This window comes from Suillus bovinus (genome assembly GCF_016758785.1).
Source record: "Suillus bovinus strain UH-Sbo-P2 chromosome Unknown EDB93scaffold_72, whole genome shotgun sequence".
Lineage (NCBI taxonomy): Eukaryota > Fungi > Basidiomycota > Agaricomycetes > Boletales > Suillaceae > Suillus > Suillus bovinus.
The window spans coordinates 188,880-201,144 of NW_024542128.1; the positions used below are offsets into that span (position 1 = coordinate 188,880).

The window sequence follows — 12,265 nt, forward strand, 5'->3', positions numbered from 1 at the left end:
ACATTTTGCCACTGGTGTAGTGCTGCCGAAGTCCGGCTCAGTCTGGTTCTTGGGCCAAATTTTCCGAATGCCAAACCGAACCATAGGTTCAATTTAGCTGTTTGGTCGAACCCTGGACTGAATGTCACCAAATGTGTTCGGGAGGTCCGGTTCACATTCGAACTGGGTTCTACCAAGCTTGCAGACGATGGGCTGGAGCTCCACCACGAACACCATGCACAAACGCCCAGTGCACATCAGCAACTGCTGACATGGCTCAGACAAGTGCGGACGACAGACGAGAGTAGGAGGAGGGAAGAAGACGAGGAGATCTCACGAAGGGTAAGTGGGCATTGGGAACACGGCAGCGTTGGGATGGTGCTCCAGGGGTTCCTTGCTCTGCAGGATATAAAGTAAAGATCAGGTTAGCAGACTACCACACTTGAATCATGGTCGATTCCGCCACACCAGCACAGACAGACCAGCCCCGCGTTGCACTCATCACTGTTACAAGAACATCTAGACGCTTGGGCCCCTACCATTTTTCTCCTGATCCTCCTCGTATCAGCCCTTGCATCATACCCTTACCCCGACCTTACCCTGGTCATCCTTGTCATTCTCGCATTCCCTTTTGCCCTCTACTTGTCGCTCCAGCAGAGCCAGTACATCTGGCCGGATCCTTTCGCTGACGAAGCATACCCATGCTCCGTTCCACCACCTGACTGATCCTGTGGACAGTCCCTTTGCCCTTAACCGTCCAGACGGTAACCTATGATCTGATGCACGACGCATCCCCTTTGCCCTTTTCCCTTTCTTGATCTCTGACTCGGTGCGCAGTCGCACATGCGACTTATACTTAGATCCGCAGCTGCACGATCGTGCCCCTGCGTGTTTCACTTCTTATTTCGACCTTTGACTCACTTTCTTATCTAGCACGTTCTACCTCGATCGAACGTGCCGTCCTGTTATGGTTATACCCTTTACCGATTGCCTCTCCCGGTAGTACGAGTTATCACCCACTAATACGTCTCCTGTCCTCTATATAAACTCGCTACCATGTACTATATTCCCTAACTTGAATCTACTTGGTTCTTGACTTCCTACTCTCACCAGAGTGATCCTTTCTGCCTAGCCAGCAGTCTATATTCTATCTTCTTATCTGCTCTTCGCGGATAAGCCTATAGTCTCGATCTTTGCTCATCGACTTCGTCGACAAGCAAAGCCCCTGTTAACTAGTCGGACTTCTGTCCTTCTAATTAACGATGATCTTACGATTAACCTTCGGGTGTCATAAGCCCAGGCCGATATAGCTTATCGTCTCGCACCCGCTTGACATAAGCTACCCGATTTGGACATAGGCGTCAAATCTTACTTGCCGAAACTCGCCAAGTAAGACCCCTAACCTTGGGCTAGCCCAAGGACGTCCTCGACCATTGACAACACACGCTCTGTTTGAGCGTCGCCAACAGATACCATCCAAGTTGTAACAATCACTGGCGCAGCCCAGGGCATTGGATGCGCTATTACACTGCAGCTCGCAGAGGACGGACTGGACATTGCCATCGCTGACTTGAAATCACAGTGCATGAATCTTGACGGCATTGCAGATGAGGTAAGGGCAAAAGGGAGGCGGTGTCTCGTTTTGGAGTGTGATATTTCACAAGAGGAGGAGGTCCAGCGCATGGTGCAGGCTACAGAGCAAGAGTTCAACAGTTTGGACGTTGTACGTGTCTCGTGGGCTGTCCACCTACCAAACTGTCTGACGGATGGTATTCTAGATGGTAGTGAATGCCGGACAAATCGTTGTTAAGCCTGTGGTTGACTGTAAGCCAATCATATATTTGGTCTGTTTCCATGATGTCATCGTATCCCAATAGCTACCCTCGTCGATTTTGATGAGGTCTTCAACACCAATGTGCGTGGGACGTTTCTCTGCTTGCGTGCTGCAGTGCAAAGTATGATCAAGCAGGGGCATGGCAGGAGGATCATCAGTATGTACGGTCCTTTGTTCTTTTGTTTTGGATAATAATACCGTTTCTATAGGTGCATTGTCGGTATTAGGAAAGAAAGCCAAAAACACTACGACGAGCTTCCTGCACAGCAAACTCTGAGAACATGTCAGTCCCCCATCCAGAGTCGAGTCTACATGTGCAACGTACCTTGAGACAAAACTATGAGCCAATAGGAGTCGGGGACTTGCAACAGCAGCAGCAAAATTGAGGTAGTGTAGGTGCTGACAGATGGTGGTTTTGGTGGGGTTCGAACACGTCCGAACTGGTTCTGGTTAGCTCCGAACCCCGAACTGGACTTAAGGTTCGGTCCAGGGGCCATGCCGGACCTGTGACCGGACCTTGAGTCCAGTTCGGAAAGGTTCAGGTTCGAACCGAGGTTCAGAACCAAACTGCAGCAGCACTACACCGGTGTAAACTTCAAATTTTCAGGGTGTCTTAATTGTCAGACAAAACTTCCTAAATAAGCAGTCATATGGTCATGTCCCAAATTTCATGTTTTGTCTGCCGTTTAAAGTCTGAATTAAAATTAAAATTTGAGCACACGCAGAAAATTAGATTAAATTGCTTATTATTATTGACATATAGTCGGTGGGAATATGGTTGCCAATGCTTGAAATTTTGTATGTCATCCAAAACATTACAAAAGTTTGAAGTTATGTCTCCATCTTTATGTCAGTTTAAATTTCAAATATTTTCTTCACATTTGCTACAACATAGAAACATCTCCTAAATATTGATAACCCTGATGTGCATCCTCAGTGACTGTGACCATTGCTCTGAGTCATTGCAATGCCAACTCTAGGAAATTTGTGACAGTATCTGCCTTCTCAACATCTGATGTGGCTTGCTAGTAGCCATCATGAAGACTCGGATGACATGACAATTGGTATCATACTATATGTTTGCCTTCAAAGTTATCCTCTGCTTTCGAAAAAACAAGCTAGGCTGGCCCATACATCACAAAAATTGCATGACCAAGACATGGCAATATATGGTTATGTTTTCAGTGCCTACAATGTCAGCAGTGTCGGGTCCAGGGCCCAGTATATCTTGCAATACTAGGGAACTGAAAAATCCGATGGATGAGTGCTTGTGTGTCATAGATGAGGATGCCACTTAGTGTTTCATATAGTTATTTCAGACATTGTCGGACATCAACAGTCAACCAGATAGAGAAGACATTGCATAGTATTGTATGCAGTAATGAGAGTACAAAGTATTGCTATGCGACAGAATATAGGGAAACTTGAATTATAGGTATCCAGATACATGTAGGTATCTGTAAAGTACACTAGACAGCTGGGAAGCATGAGTACAAATGGTCAACTTCATCAGTAGGTAGAGAGCAATGTGTTGTGAGGGACCAGGACAAGAGAGTACAAAAATGAAAGCATGGAGGTGAGAAAAAATGACAGCAATGTGAGTTGAGAACACCAGAATACTGTCAATCAAAGCAGAAATCAATGTCAGTCACAGTCTATAATATAACAGAGACATACCTTGGAAGAAAACATCTATTTCTGGCTTGTTTGCTGTTTGGGATGTCTAGCATGTTCAGATGACTGCTCATTATCTGATTCCACAACATGTTTCCTTTTCCCCGCAGCCTTGGCTGTGACCTTGGCTTTCTTCCCAGCTGACTTCCCTTTCTTACTGGTGCTGACTTCGAGTTCCTCAATTTCATCCTCCTGTGTCAAATCACTTAGTCCAGGTGAAAAGGGGAGAGCAGGGCCTTTCTTTCACAGAGACATATGACAAGGTGGAGTCAGAGAATGAGCACAATGGGTGGAGTGCCTTTCTTCCATGGGGATGTATGATGGACCATGGTCATGTCATGCAATGAAGCATTGCAGGAACATGTTGCACGTGAGTCTTCACCTAAGGCAGTAGATGGTCCTGTGAATATATGACACATAATCTGATATATACAGTGAGTGTATGATATTGATACATTAAGTATATGGTTGAAAACTCACGCAGATGAGAAAATACCCTTTAAAAAGTCCATCAGTCATTGAATTGTCATTGTACCTTTCCCCCAGTGGAGTTCCCTCCCAGAGATATGCAGGGAAATCAGTTGTGGACATCAAGATCTGTCCGCTTGCCAATTTTTTTTGCATTCTAGAATACAGAACCTCAGTATAGAAGACAAGCACAAAACACCACTTACTCTGCAGGATCCTTGTAGTATTCTTTGATTGCCATTATGGGACACAGAAATGAAGCCAAAATGGGGTGATTAACACCCATGTGCGACCTAGATGAGGTACCATTATTGACAGGTGGGTTCAAAGGTTCCTTGGCCGACGAGGGAGCCACATAGTGACCAATTTAAGACTTCAGATGGGTTGAGTCATCAGACCGTGTCGCACTGATAATACTGTTCATCTTTATGATGTGTTAGTAAATCATAAGTGCACATATATGCAGTATAAACTGACATTTTGTGCAATTCTAGCAAGTTGCTTTGACTTGCTCTTGTCATTGATGAGTGCTCGCAAGCCGGGAGTGAGTTGAAAGAGCTGCTGATAGTCGTGTTTGTAACGATCACGTACATAAGTAGAACTAAAACAGTAGATTAGTGATATACAGCCTAGCAATAAAACAAACTTACAGGCCCTCAAGCCTCTTTTTGCAAGACATCTTGTTGGCCTCATCTTCCTCTAAATCTCCCCTATCAGTAGCCTTGTCTTGCTGCAAAGACACCCAATCTTGATGAGCTTCTCGACCTTGCAAAACAGGTCATAGCAGTGTGCCATGGCACACGCAGCAGTGAAATACTCTTCATCTATATTGTTGTTGATGTCCTTAGTTACCTTCAATTTCCTGTAATATTAGAAGTAATGTAAGCATCAAAAGAATACAACATATAATGTACTTTGTTTTTCCTTGAACAGATCTACCTGACTGAGTGCATTTTTTCGAATTCTTGTGTGTTGGACTTGGAGAGTGTTGTGAATCTTCTGAATCACTTGAAGAGAATTCTGATTTTTCGGATTCAGAAAGACTTTGAGATCGCCTGCAATGTGCCATAGTAGTTTAGTAGTCAGAGTTGAGAGGTAGTGTAGGGCATTCACGTGTTATCATGTTCTATTTGGTTCTGTTAACATGTTATCAGGCGCGACAAGAAATACAATTAATTCTACAATTATAAAGTATACAGAGTGCAAGATAAGAGAGCAATGTGAGAGCAAAAGGAATGGCACAGAAAAATGTAATCTAAGTTAAGTCTGCAGCAACAGCAGCAGGCAGAGCTTGCAAATGCTCAAAAATTTCAATGGAATCCTTATCTTCCACATCCCTGAAACAGTGGTGATGGTGGCATGGTGGCCAACAGTTGCTGCTGTCAAATATGGGTTTGGGTGGTGGAGGATTTTTGTGGGCTCCCACTAAGCGCACAGGTCTTGCCTTGACAGTGTTATTACTGTAAATCAAAATTTGTCAGTGTGATGATCAAGTAAATATTAGAAAAGCTTATCCAGAAGTGATCTTGAGGCCTGCAAGATCATCTGCGATCTTGATGGTATTGGCTGAGAAACTCTTCTTGCTCTTGCAAGCAGTCGGTAAGGTTCTGTACATAAAGTTGGAAATCTATTTGTGAGAGGATCGGAATCAAGAGAAACTCACCTTTTCCTTTTGTGATTGCCTGAAATCAGCAACTCTGCCTCGCTATCGGTAGATTCCTCAATGATGACCATTTTGACAGGATCCTTGAGCCAGATGATAAGTTTTTAAATCCAAGTCAGTAAGTAATATAAAAAGATTGAGATCACTCACCAATGGGCCTGGGTTCTTGGGCGTTGTAATGATGGTCACGGCACTGGGCTCGGAACCATGGGTTTTCATATTCACGTCAACACCTGAAACATACGCGCACATGTCTGAGCCACTCTGCATTGGACTTTTGGACATTGCATCGGCTGATCGCACTTCATGTGCACTTGTCCATCCTGTGTCCTGTCCTTCCAAACTAGCCTCACTAGGTGCATAGTTATTCCCGTGCACATTTTCTGACATTGGGACCACATTATTACATGTCTGCAGCACCTTGTGTCTTATTACATAGGACATAGGACCCGAAATATATTGCTACTATCTTCGCCTATAGTATTTCAGATTTCTATGTACTTACTTAAATACTCTGTAGTGACCTGTAGCAATTATCATCCAGTAGTTAGGAGCCGTTTCCCGACTCTGTGGATCACCCAGAATATTCTCATAGTTCTTAGTTGCATTGCAAAATATTACCATTCGTTCACCGTCATACTCTGTTACTTGTTATACTAGCGCATACCGCTCACAATCCAACACTCGTTATAAAGTTTCCGACCTATTATTGTGAAGTCTGAAAGTCCGAAATCTCGGACATCGCACTTTGGCTTTGGACATTGGATAAGTACCCTCAGACATCATCAGATTACCTTCGGACATCATTTTGCAGCTTCAGACATTTTGTTATTTGCATTACTGACACATTTTACTACTAATACCAATTAGCAATCCCTTTTAGGATCAAACACACTTGCTCTGCAAGTACAGCAGCATAGGTTGTGCTAAGATCTATCTAAATAATTGTTGACTAGGTAGTACAATTTCTGCTGAGCCCAGTGGAGATTTACTCTTTACAGCATAAACTTAATCTTGTAAGTTGGCCAGCCAGTTAGGAGGTTCTCAATATCCATGACAATGACATTGTCATGGATAATGACCTGGTCGGTACTATTAACAAGGATAGAGGTTGACATAGTAGTATACAATTATAAAAACAATTAGTATCAGATAAAAATGACTATGAAAAACACGTAATTGCGTCTCTTTGCATTACTGGTATTTGCTGGCTGACTTTGAAAGATCATGTGATGTTCAAACCAGAATTTCAAACTTGTTCTTCTTGCTTCTCCAGTTAGTACCACTGGGCGTCTGACACCTGCCACTGATACATGCATTACGCACAGCTCCACACTATGTGGACACTGTCAGCTGCTCAGGTGCTGACCCATGAACGTGTGCTGTTAACTTGTGAGGCTTGGTCCTGAGCACCAAGGGGACCCTGGGAAGGCTCAAAATTTGTTTTATGCTAATTGTATCTTTTATTATAGGTTGTCTTTGAATTATGTGCATGATCTCACCCGCCCTTGGGTCTCAGTATCTCCCTCAGTCTGCATCGAGGCCTCATGCGGGGGTCAATGGGTGCTTGGTGCATCAGGATGCTCACAAGGCATCCTGCAAAGGCTGATGCCCTTGCACTCACCCCAAGTGAAACTTTGCACGACTGGAGAACCCCAAGCACTCTCGACATGATGCTCATGCACAGTGTTCCTCTCTCACTAAGACCCCAAGCACTTCTAACACACTGTCCTGCAATGAATAGCTTTGGATTAGGTCCCTAAAATAGCTGGTTAGTCCTAAGAATGACTCCAGGTTGAGTGCATCTGGTGGTTGCTCCAAATTGACTACCACAGTAAGTTTGGCTAAGTCTGGTTGTACTCCTTCAGGGCCTACTGTGGCTCCAGCAAATATTGTCTCTGTCATGAATAAGTGGCACTTTGTTGGTGAAAGTGAGATACTGTGTTCACAACACCTTTGGAAGATTTGTTTGAGTTTGTCCATCATTTTCCGAAAAGTGTTTGCTGCACATCCTCCGTCATCAACGAATAGTTCCATGGTACTATCTGCTAGTATGTCATGTAGGTTGTTAGCTGTCATTTCAAAAAATGTTGACGGAGCACCTGTCAGACCCATGGGCATTCTCTTATACCAAAAATATCCTCTTCCTTGGATGCAAAACATCATGTATGGTCTTGACTCCTCTGGAACTTCAACTGCATAGAAGCCGGATGCGAAGTCAAAGACTGATATGTACCTGTGTCCACTGAGCCTTAGCTGCTTGGCTCTGATATCTCCTTGGGGCATTGGTGCGATCATCATGACTCAGTTGACTTCATTGAAGTTTTGACAAATTCTCCATTTTTGCGGTTTCAGAGTGCTGCTCTCCCTTGCTGGTTCTTCTGGGACTTCGCATTCTGGTAACATGAAGGCTGGTGGCTGGCCATTTTGTGAGCATTGTTCGTTGACTGTGTACTGCAACTCTTCTAATATCATCCCTTCTTGTTCATACACTTTCTTTGCCAGTATCATGTTTGCACAGCATTTGACTGCCTTTGGGGGTGTGTATTCTATGATATCCACTTCGAGCATTTTGTCAATCTTGCCATGTAGGAACTGTGTCTGTGGGGGAGTGAGTGGCCATTGGTGTACTCGGAGATTGAATGTTGTTCCATCAGGTATGTTCAAAAGATGTACTGCTCCGGGCACTAGTAATACTTCTCCTAATGAACATGTGAAGATGTCCGCATACTCCGTGACGAGCGCCTTCACCTGTTCTAGTTCTTCCAGTGTGAGATCCTGCCCATATTGGACTCATTTTGCAATCCATGACATACGCAGTGGGTTATGTGGGTTCGTGAGTCGCATGAATATTGCCTTGTCATTTGCTAAGAAATCTGTGGGGACTTCCTTCAGGAGATTATCAGGTTCATTCGACTGGGTGGGTTCTTCATTGATCATTATGCAAATAGGAGTGTCCTTTGTTATTCTGCGAACCTGAGTTTCTTCATCGTTCTCAACCTCTGTGATGCTTGCTTTTATTACTTGCATCTGGTTGTACAGTGTCCTGGTACCTGTGACTTGAACTTCATCAACCTCATAATTGTGGACTGCTTTGAATGCCTGGAGTAGCGGTTTCCCAAATAGAAACTTCCAGCCTCCTCCGCTCTGCAATACTTCAAATTCTCCGTGCATTCATACTCCTCCTATGACCACTTCTCCCTTCCACATAGCTTCCAATTGAACTATTGCTCCGTTCACCATACAAAGACGCTTTGTTGATGGAGTCCAATTCCATAGTCTATGCTTGACATTGTTGAACACCGATGAGCACATAATGCTCATCATTGCTCCTTCATTGAATAATGCTTTGACTCTGACAACTTTGCCTTGTGGACCTAGGAACGAAGTATACTGCAGGAATGGTAGGTACCATTGCTTGTTGTCTTTTTCTTCTGCCGTTGAATACAAGTCACTGACATTACATTGATCATCTAATGCTGATACACTGCATGGTTCTCTGTCTATGATTGTTTCGACGGGGCCTTGATGATAGTCCTCATATGTTGCCTCTTCACATACGAGGACTGGTGGTTCCAGCAGCTGAGGTACTTTATCTATGCGGGTCGTCTGGTGTCCCTCTACACTGACGACCCTGATCCTTTTCCCTGGTCCCACTGCACATATTCTTCTTCAAACACTACATTGATCTGTGTGGCATTCATCCGGTTAAAGTTCCCTAGGGCTCTTGCTGCTAAGCTACGCCAGATTTTCTCCTGGAATGGTAGCTGCGATGCTTCTGGGACTCGGCAGTCCACTGACATGTGTCCATGTGCGCTGCATTTGAAACACTCCCCTGAGCATATCATAGCATTGCCTGGACGAAGTGGGAATTGGGTATTCTCGGTGACTCGTCTTGTTTGCCCATTTGTTGCCAACCATTGCTTGAGTTGGTTGTCATATGCTGCTTGTCCTGCTGTGGTGTCTGGATGATGGGTTATGTCGTTAATGTGGTTTCATACGAGCTGTTCTTACATCCATCCATGTGTTCTTGTGCGCACTGTCTAACTTGTTCCACCAGGTGTCTGAGATTGATCCTGACAATAAGAGAGTACTGAACACTGTGATCTTCCCTTGTTCAGTTTTTAGCTTGTTAAGCATGATGTACCGATCAACTTCACGCAGGAAGTTCTGCACATTTTCATTGGCTTTGCCATGGAACCAACCTGGGGTGTTGTTCCTGGCATCTTCCTTGTCTTTGGTGATGGTTTGGCTGGTAGTTGTGAGGTTGCTTTGGCCGCAATGGGTTTTAGGAAGGTCTTACTTGGTGTCATGGGCAGGACTGGCCACGATACGATTGGGTTCTGCAATTATATGACTGCGATGAGCATTTGTGATGGTTGATCATTGAAGGTGGGAAGTATGCTATCATCTGGTCTTGGTACTCCTACTAATGACTCTTGATCTTCTTCATCAGTCTGTTCTAGTTGCTGGCGAACTTCGTTGGAACTCGTACTCTGAATTCTCCTGGTCTAGAATATGTTCTTCTATCTTGTTGATTCTGAGTTCTGGTGTGTCTAGTAGGGAAGATTCAGTTGATGTGTTTGTGGAAGAGATGTCAGAAAGGCTAGTTAGGCTTTTTTTGAGATAAATTGTCCTTTTGGGTCTCTCAATTGCTTTTGGGGGCATTTTTGTTGTTTTTTCTTATCATCCTTTCCAAGACAATAGTGTCAGAATGTGTTCTACACGTGTTCATTGATGTTTGGTCATTGACATTTTTGGTTCTGTAACATTGTATTGACCAATCATTGTTTTTTGAACCAGTTTAATGAAGTCTGAGAATTCTGATATGGAAGCAGATATACGCTAATGCGAAGACCAAATCCCACTCTCTCACCACAATGGAGCAGCAGCTCCAACCTAGATGAATATGCTCAGCACTCGAATGGATAGAGTCACTGTCCACTGCCATGCCCTAACTGACACACCTGAACTGACTAAGCTACTTGAACCTCTGGAAAACCCCTGCCTCTGCAACCCCCTGACTAGGGGGTGCCCCACTCCAACACGCTGTATAATATCAGATGTTTGAATTTCTAAACAAATGTTATTGCAGTGTCACCTGTGAAATGCCTTGCATTATGGTGGATCACCACATGCATCTGGAGCTTATCTACCAGAGTTGGTGATAATCCACTAAGGATGGTATAGTATTCCCCACTCTACATGAATCTGGAATGAAGTAAACTAATTCAGAACCTATGAATAGACATTCGAGTCCAGTAGAATGTATCTGCGGTTTACCTATCTATATGGAAGACTTCATCTGTTTAGGGTGCAGGAAGGTGTTCACATCCCAAAAGCGCTTGAGCGGTCATGAGGCTCGGTGTGAAGCTGACAAGCTCCTCAATGCTAATGTCTACAAGAGTCAACATTGCCTCGACAAGGGATATAAAAAGTGCTGGAAGAAGAGAACTTGAGATGAGACTAGGTCTCTGGAACACAGGGAAAGGAATACCTCTCCTGAAGCTGATGTATATATGGACCTGGGTGATGACCATGTCAATGCCGAGGTGATTTTTTTTTGATCTACTCAAGTTATATTATGCTGATATGATAATTGTATAGTATAGTGATGTTGCTGGACCCTCGGGATATATTACAGAACTGGAACCTCCAGCTCCTACCCCAGATGCACCTGCTGTTGTCTCTGCCCATTCTGGGCAGCAAATATTGATGCCTGCACAGTATATTGACTATATCCCAGGCTCAGCAACTCACCTTGCTCACATGCCCCTAGCCAATTGTCAGGAGCGTGGATGACCCTCAAAACAACCTACCAGCTATGTCTAGCCTGAACAAGCATAGGCACCAGATAGTCCTGCCTCTGAAGTCATCCCTCATCAGCCCTCCCTTGTTCCATACCAAACAGCCCCCAATGTGATGGATCTTTTCTGTATCTACTCTGCATGTCCTACCCTGATACCAAAGGGAGATGTCGGTCTTGATGCAGCAGTTGATGCTCCTACCCTGGATTGTGATCCTAGTGTCGGAAGTTCTCATATTACTACTGGACTTCCTTCTTCAGAGATTGGGCCTAACAAACTTTTCTCTGCCTTCAGTAGCCTGACAGTGGGGCTCCTCATGTACTGGCAGTACTCTAGAGTTTTCCAAGTCAAATGCAAAGATGAAACGACTCACAAGAAACTTCCTTGACGATAATGAGTACAAGAGAGAGGATGTATAGATTTATGATGACATACATGAGAAGTGGCTCATCAGTGCCTATCTCAAGGATTCATATAACCCCTTCTGCACTGAAAATGGCTGGCACAAGTCTATGGTCCAAATCCGCCTACCGAAATAGAAGATGAAGTGGGGATCAGAAGATGATGCACCTGTGCTCAAGATACCAGGTGTTTACCACTGCTCACTCACTGATGTCATCATGTCGGTCTCTCAGAATAGTGTTGCCACCACCTTTCATATGACACCCTTCCAACAGCAATGAAAGGTGTCAGAGGAACGCACTGTCAATGTGTATTCTGAGGCATACTCATCCCCCACTTTCTCAGAATCTTACCAGTAGGGAAGCTGACAACAACCTTGAACATATTGTTGCCTCCCTTATGATGTGGTCAGATACCACACATCTTACAAACTTTGGT

General features: G+C 44.3%; 4 protein-coding genes across 4 annotated transcripts; 1 reads left to right on the top strand and 3 right to left on the bottom strand.

Annotated features, from left to right (window-relative positions):
* Positions 1–1,450: 1,450 nt before the first annotated feature.
* EDB93DRAFT_1305682 (uncharacterized protein) lies at positions 1,451–2,052 on the top strand (the record flags this gene model as incomplete). Its single annotated transcript, XM_041454748.1, has 4 exons — positions 1,451–1,702; positions 1,758–1,803; positions 1,857–1,970; positions 2,023–2,052. Coding segments are annotated over 4 exons (442 nt in total), but the record flags the coding sequence as incomplete, so codon positions are not given.
* A 1,891-nt stretch (positions 2,053–3,943) lies between these two features.
* Positions 3,944–4,283, bottom strand: EDB93DRAFT_1092487 (uncharacterized protein; the record flags this gene model as incomplete). The annotated part of the gene is made up of 2 exons (XM_041446435.1): positions 3,944–4,112; positions 4,162–4,283. Coding segments are annotated over 2 exons (291 nt in total), but the record flags the coding sequence as incomplete, so codon positions are not given.
* A 1,182-nt stretch (positions 4,284–5,465) lies between these two features.
* On the bottom strand, positions 5,466–6,008 carry EDB93DRAFT_1254373 (uncharacterized protein; the record flags this gene model as incomplete). Its single annotated transcript, XM_041453601.1, has 3 exons — positions 5,466–5,562; positions 5,619–5,701; positions 5,769–6,008. 3 exons carry the CDS (start codon positions 6,006–6,008, stop codon positions 5,466–5,468), a joined length of 420 nt encoding a protein of 139 aa, XP_041303678.1.
* A 1,914-nt stretch (positions 6,009–7,922) lies between these two features.
* On the bottom strand, positions 7,923–10,286 carry EDB93DRAFT_1107202 (uncharacterized protein; the record flags this gene model as incomplete). Its single annotated transcript, XM_041447694.1, has 8 exons — positions 7,923–8,410; positions 8,435–8,534; positions 8,595–8,765; positions 8,799–9,288; positions 9,420–9,582; positions 9,659–9,870; positions 9,922–9,961; positions 10,097–10,286. The coding sequence occupies 8 exons, from the start codon at positions 10,284–10,286 to the stop codon at positions 7,923–7,925; spliced, it is 1,854 nt and encodes a 617-aa protein (XP_041303679.1).
* Between the last annotated feature and the right edge of the window lie 1,979 nt (positions 10,287–12,265).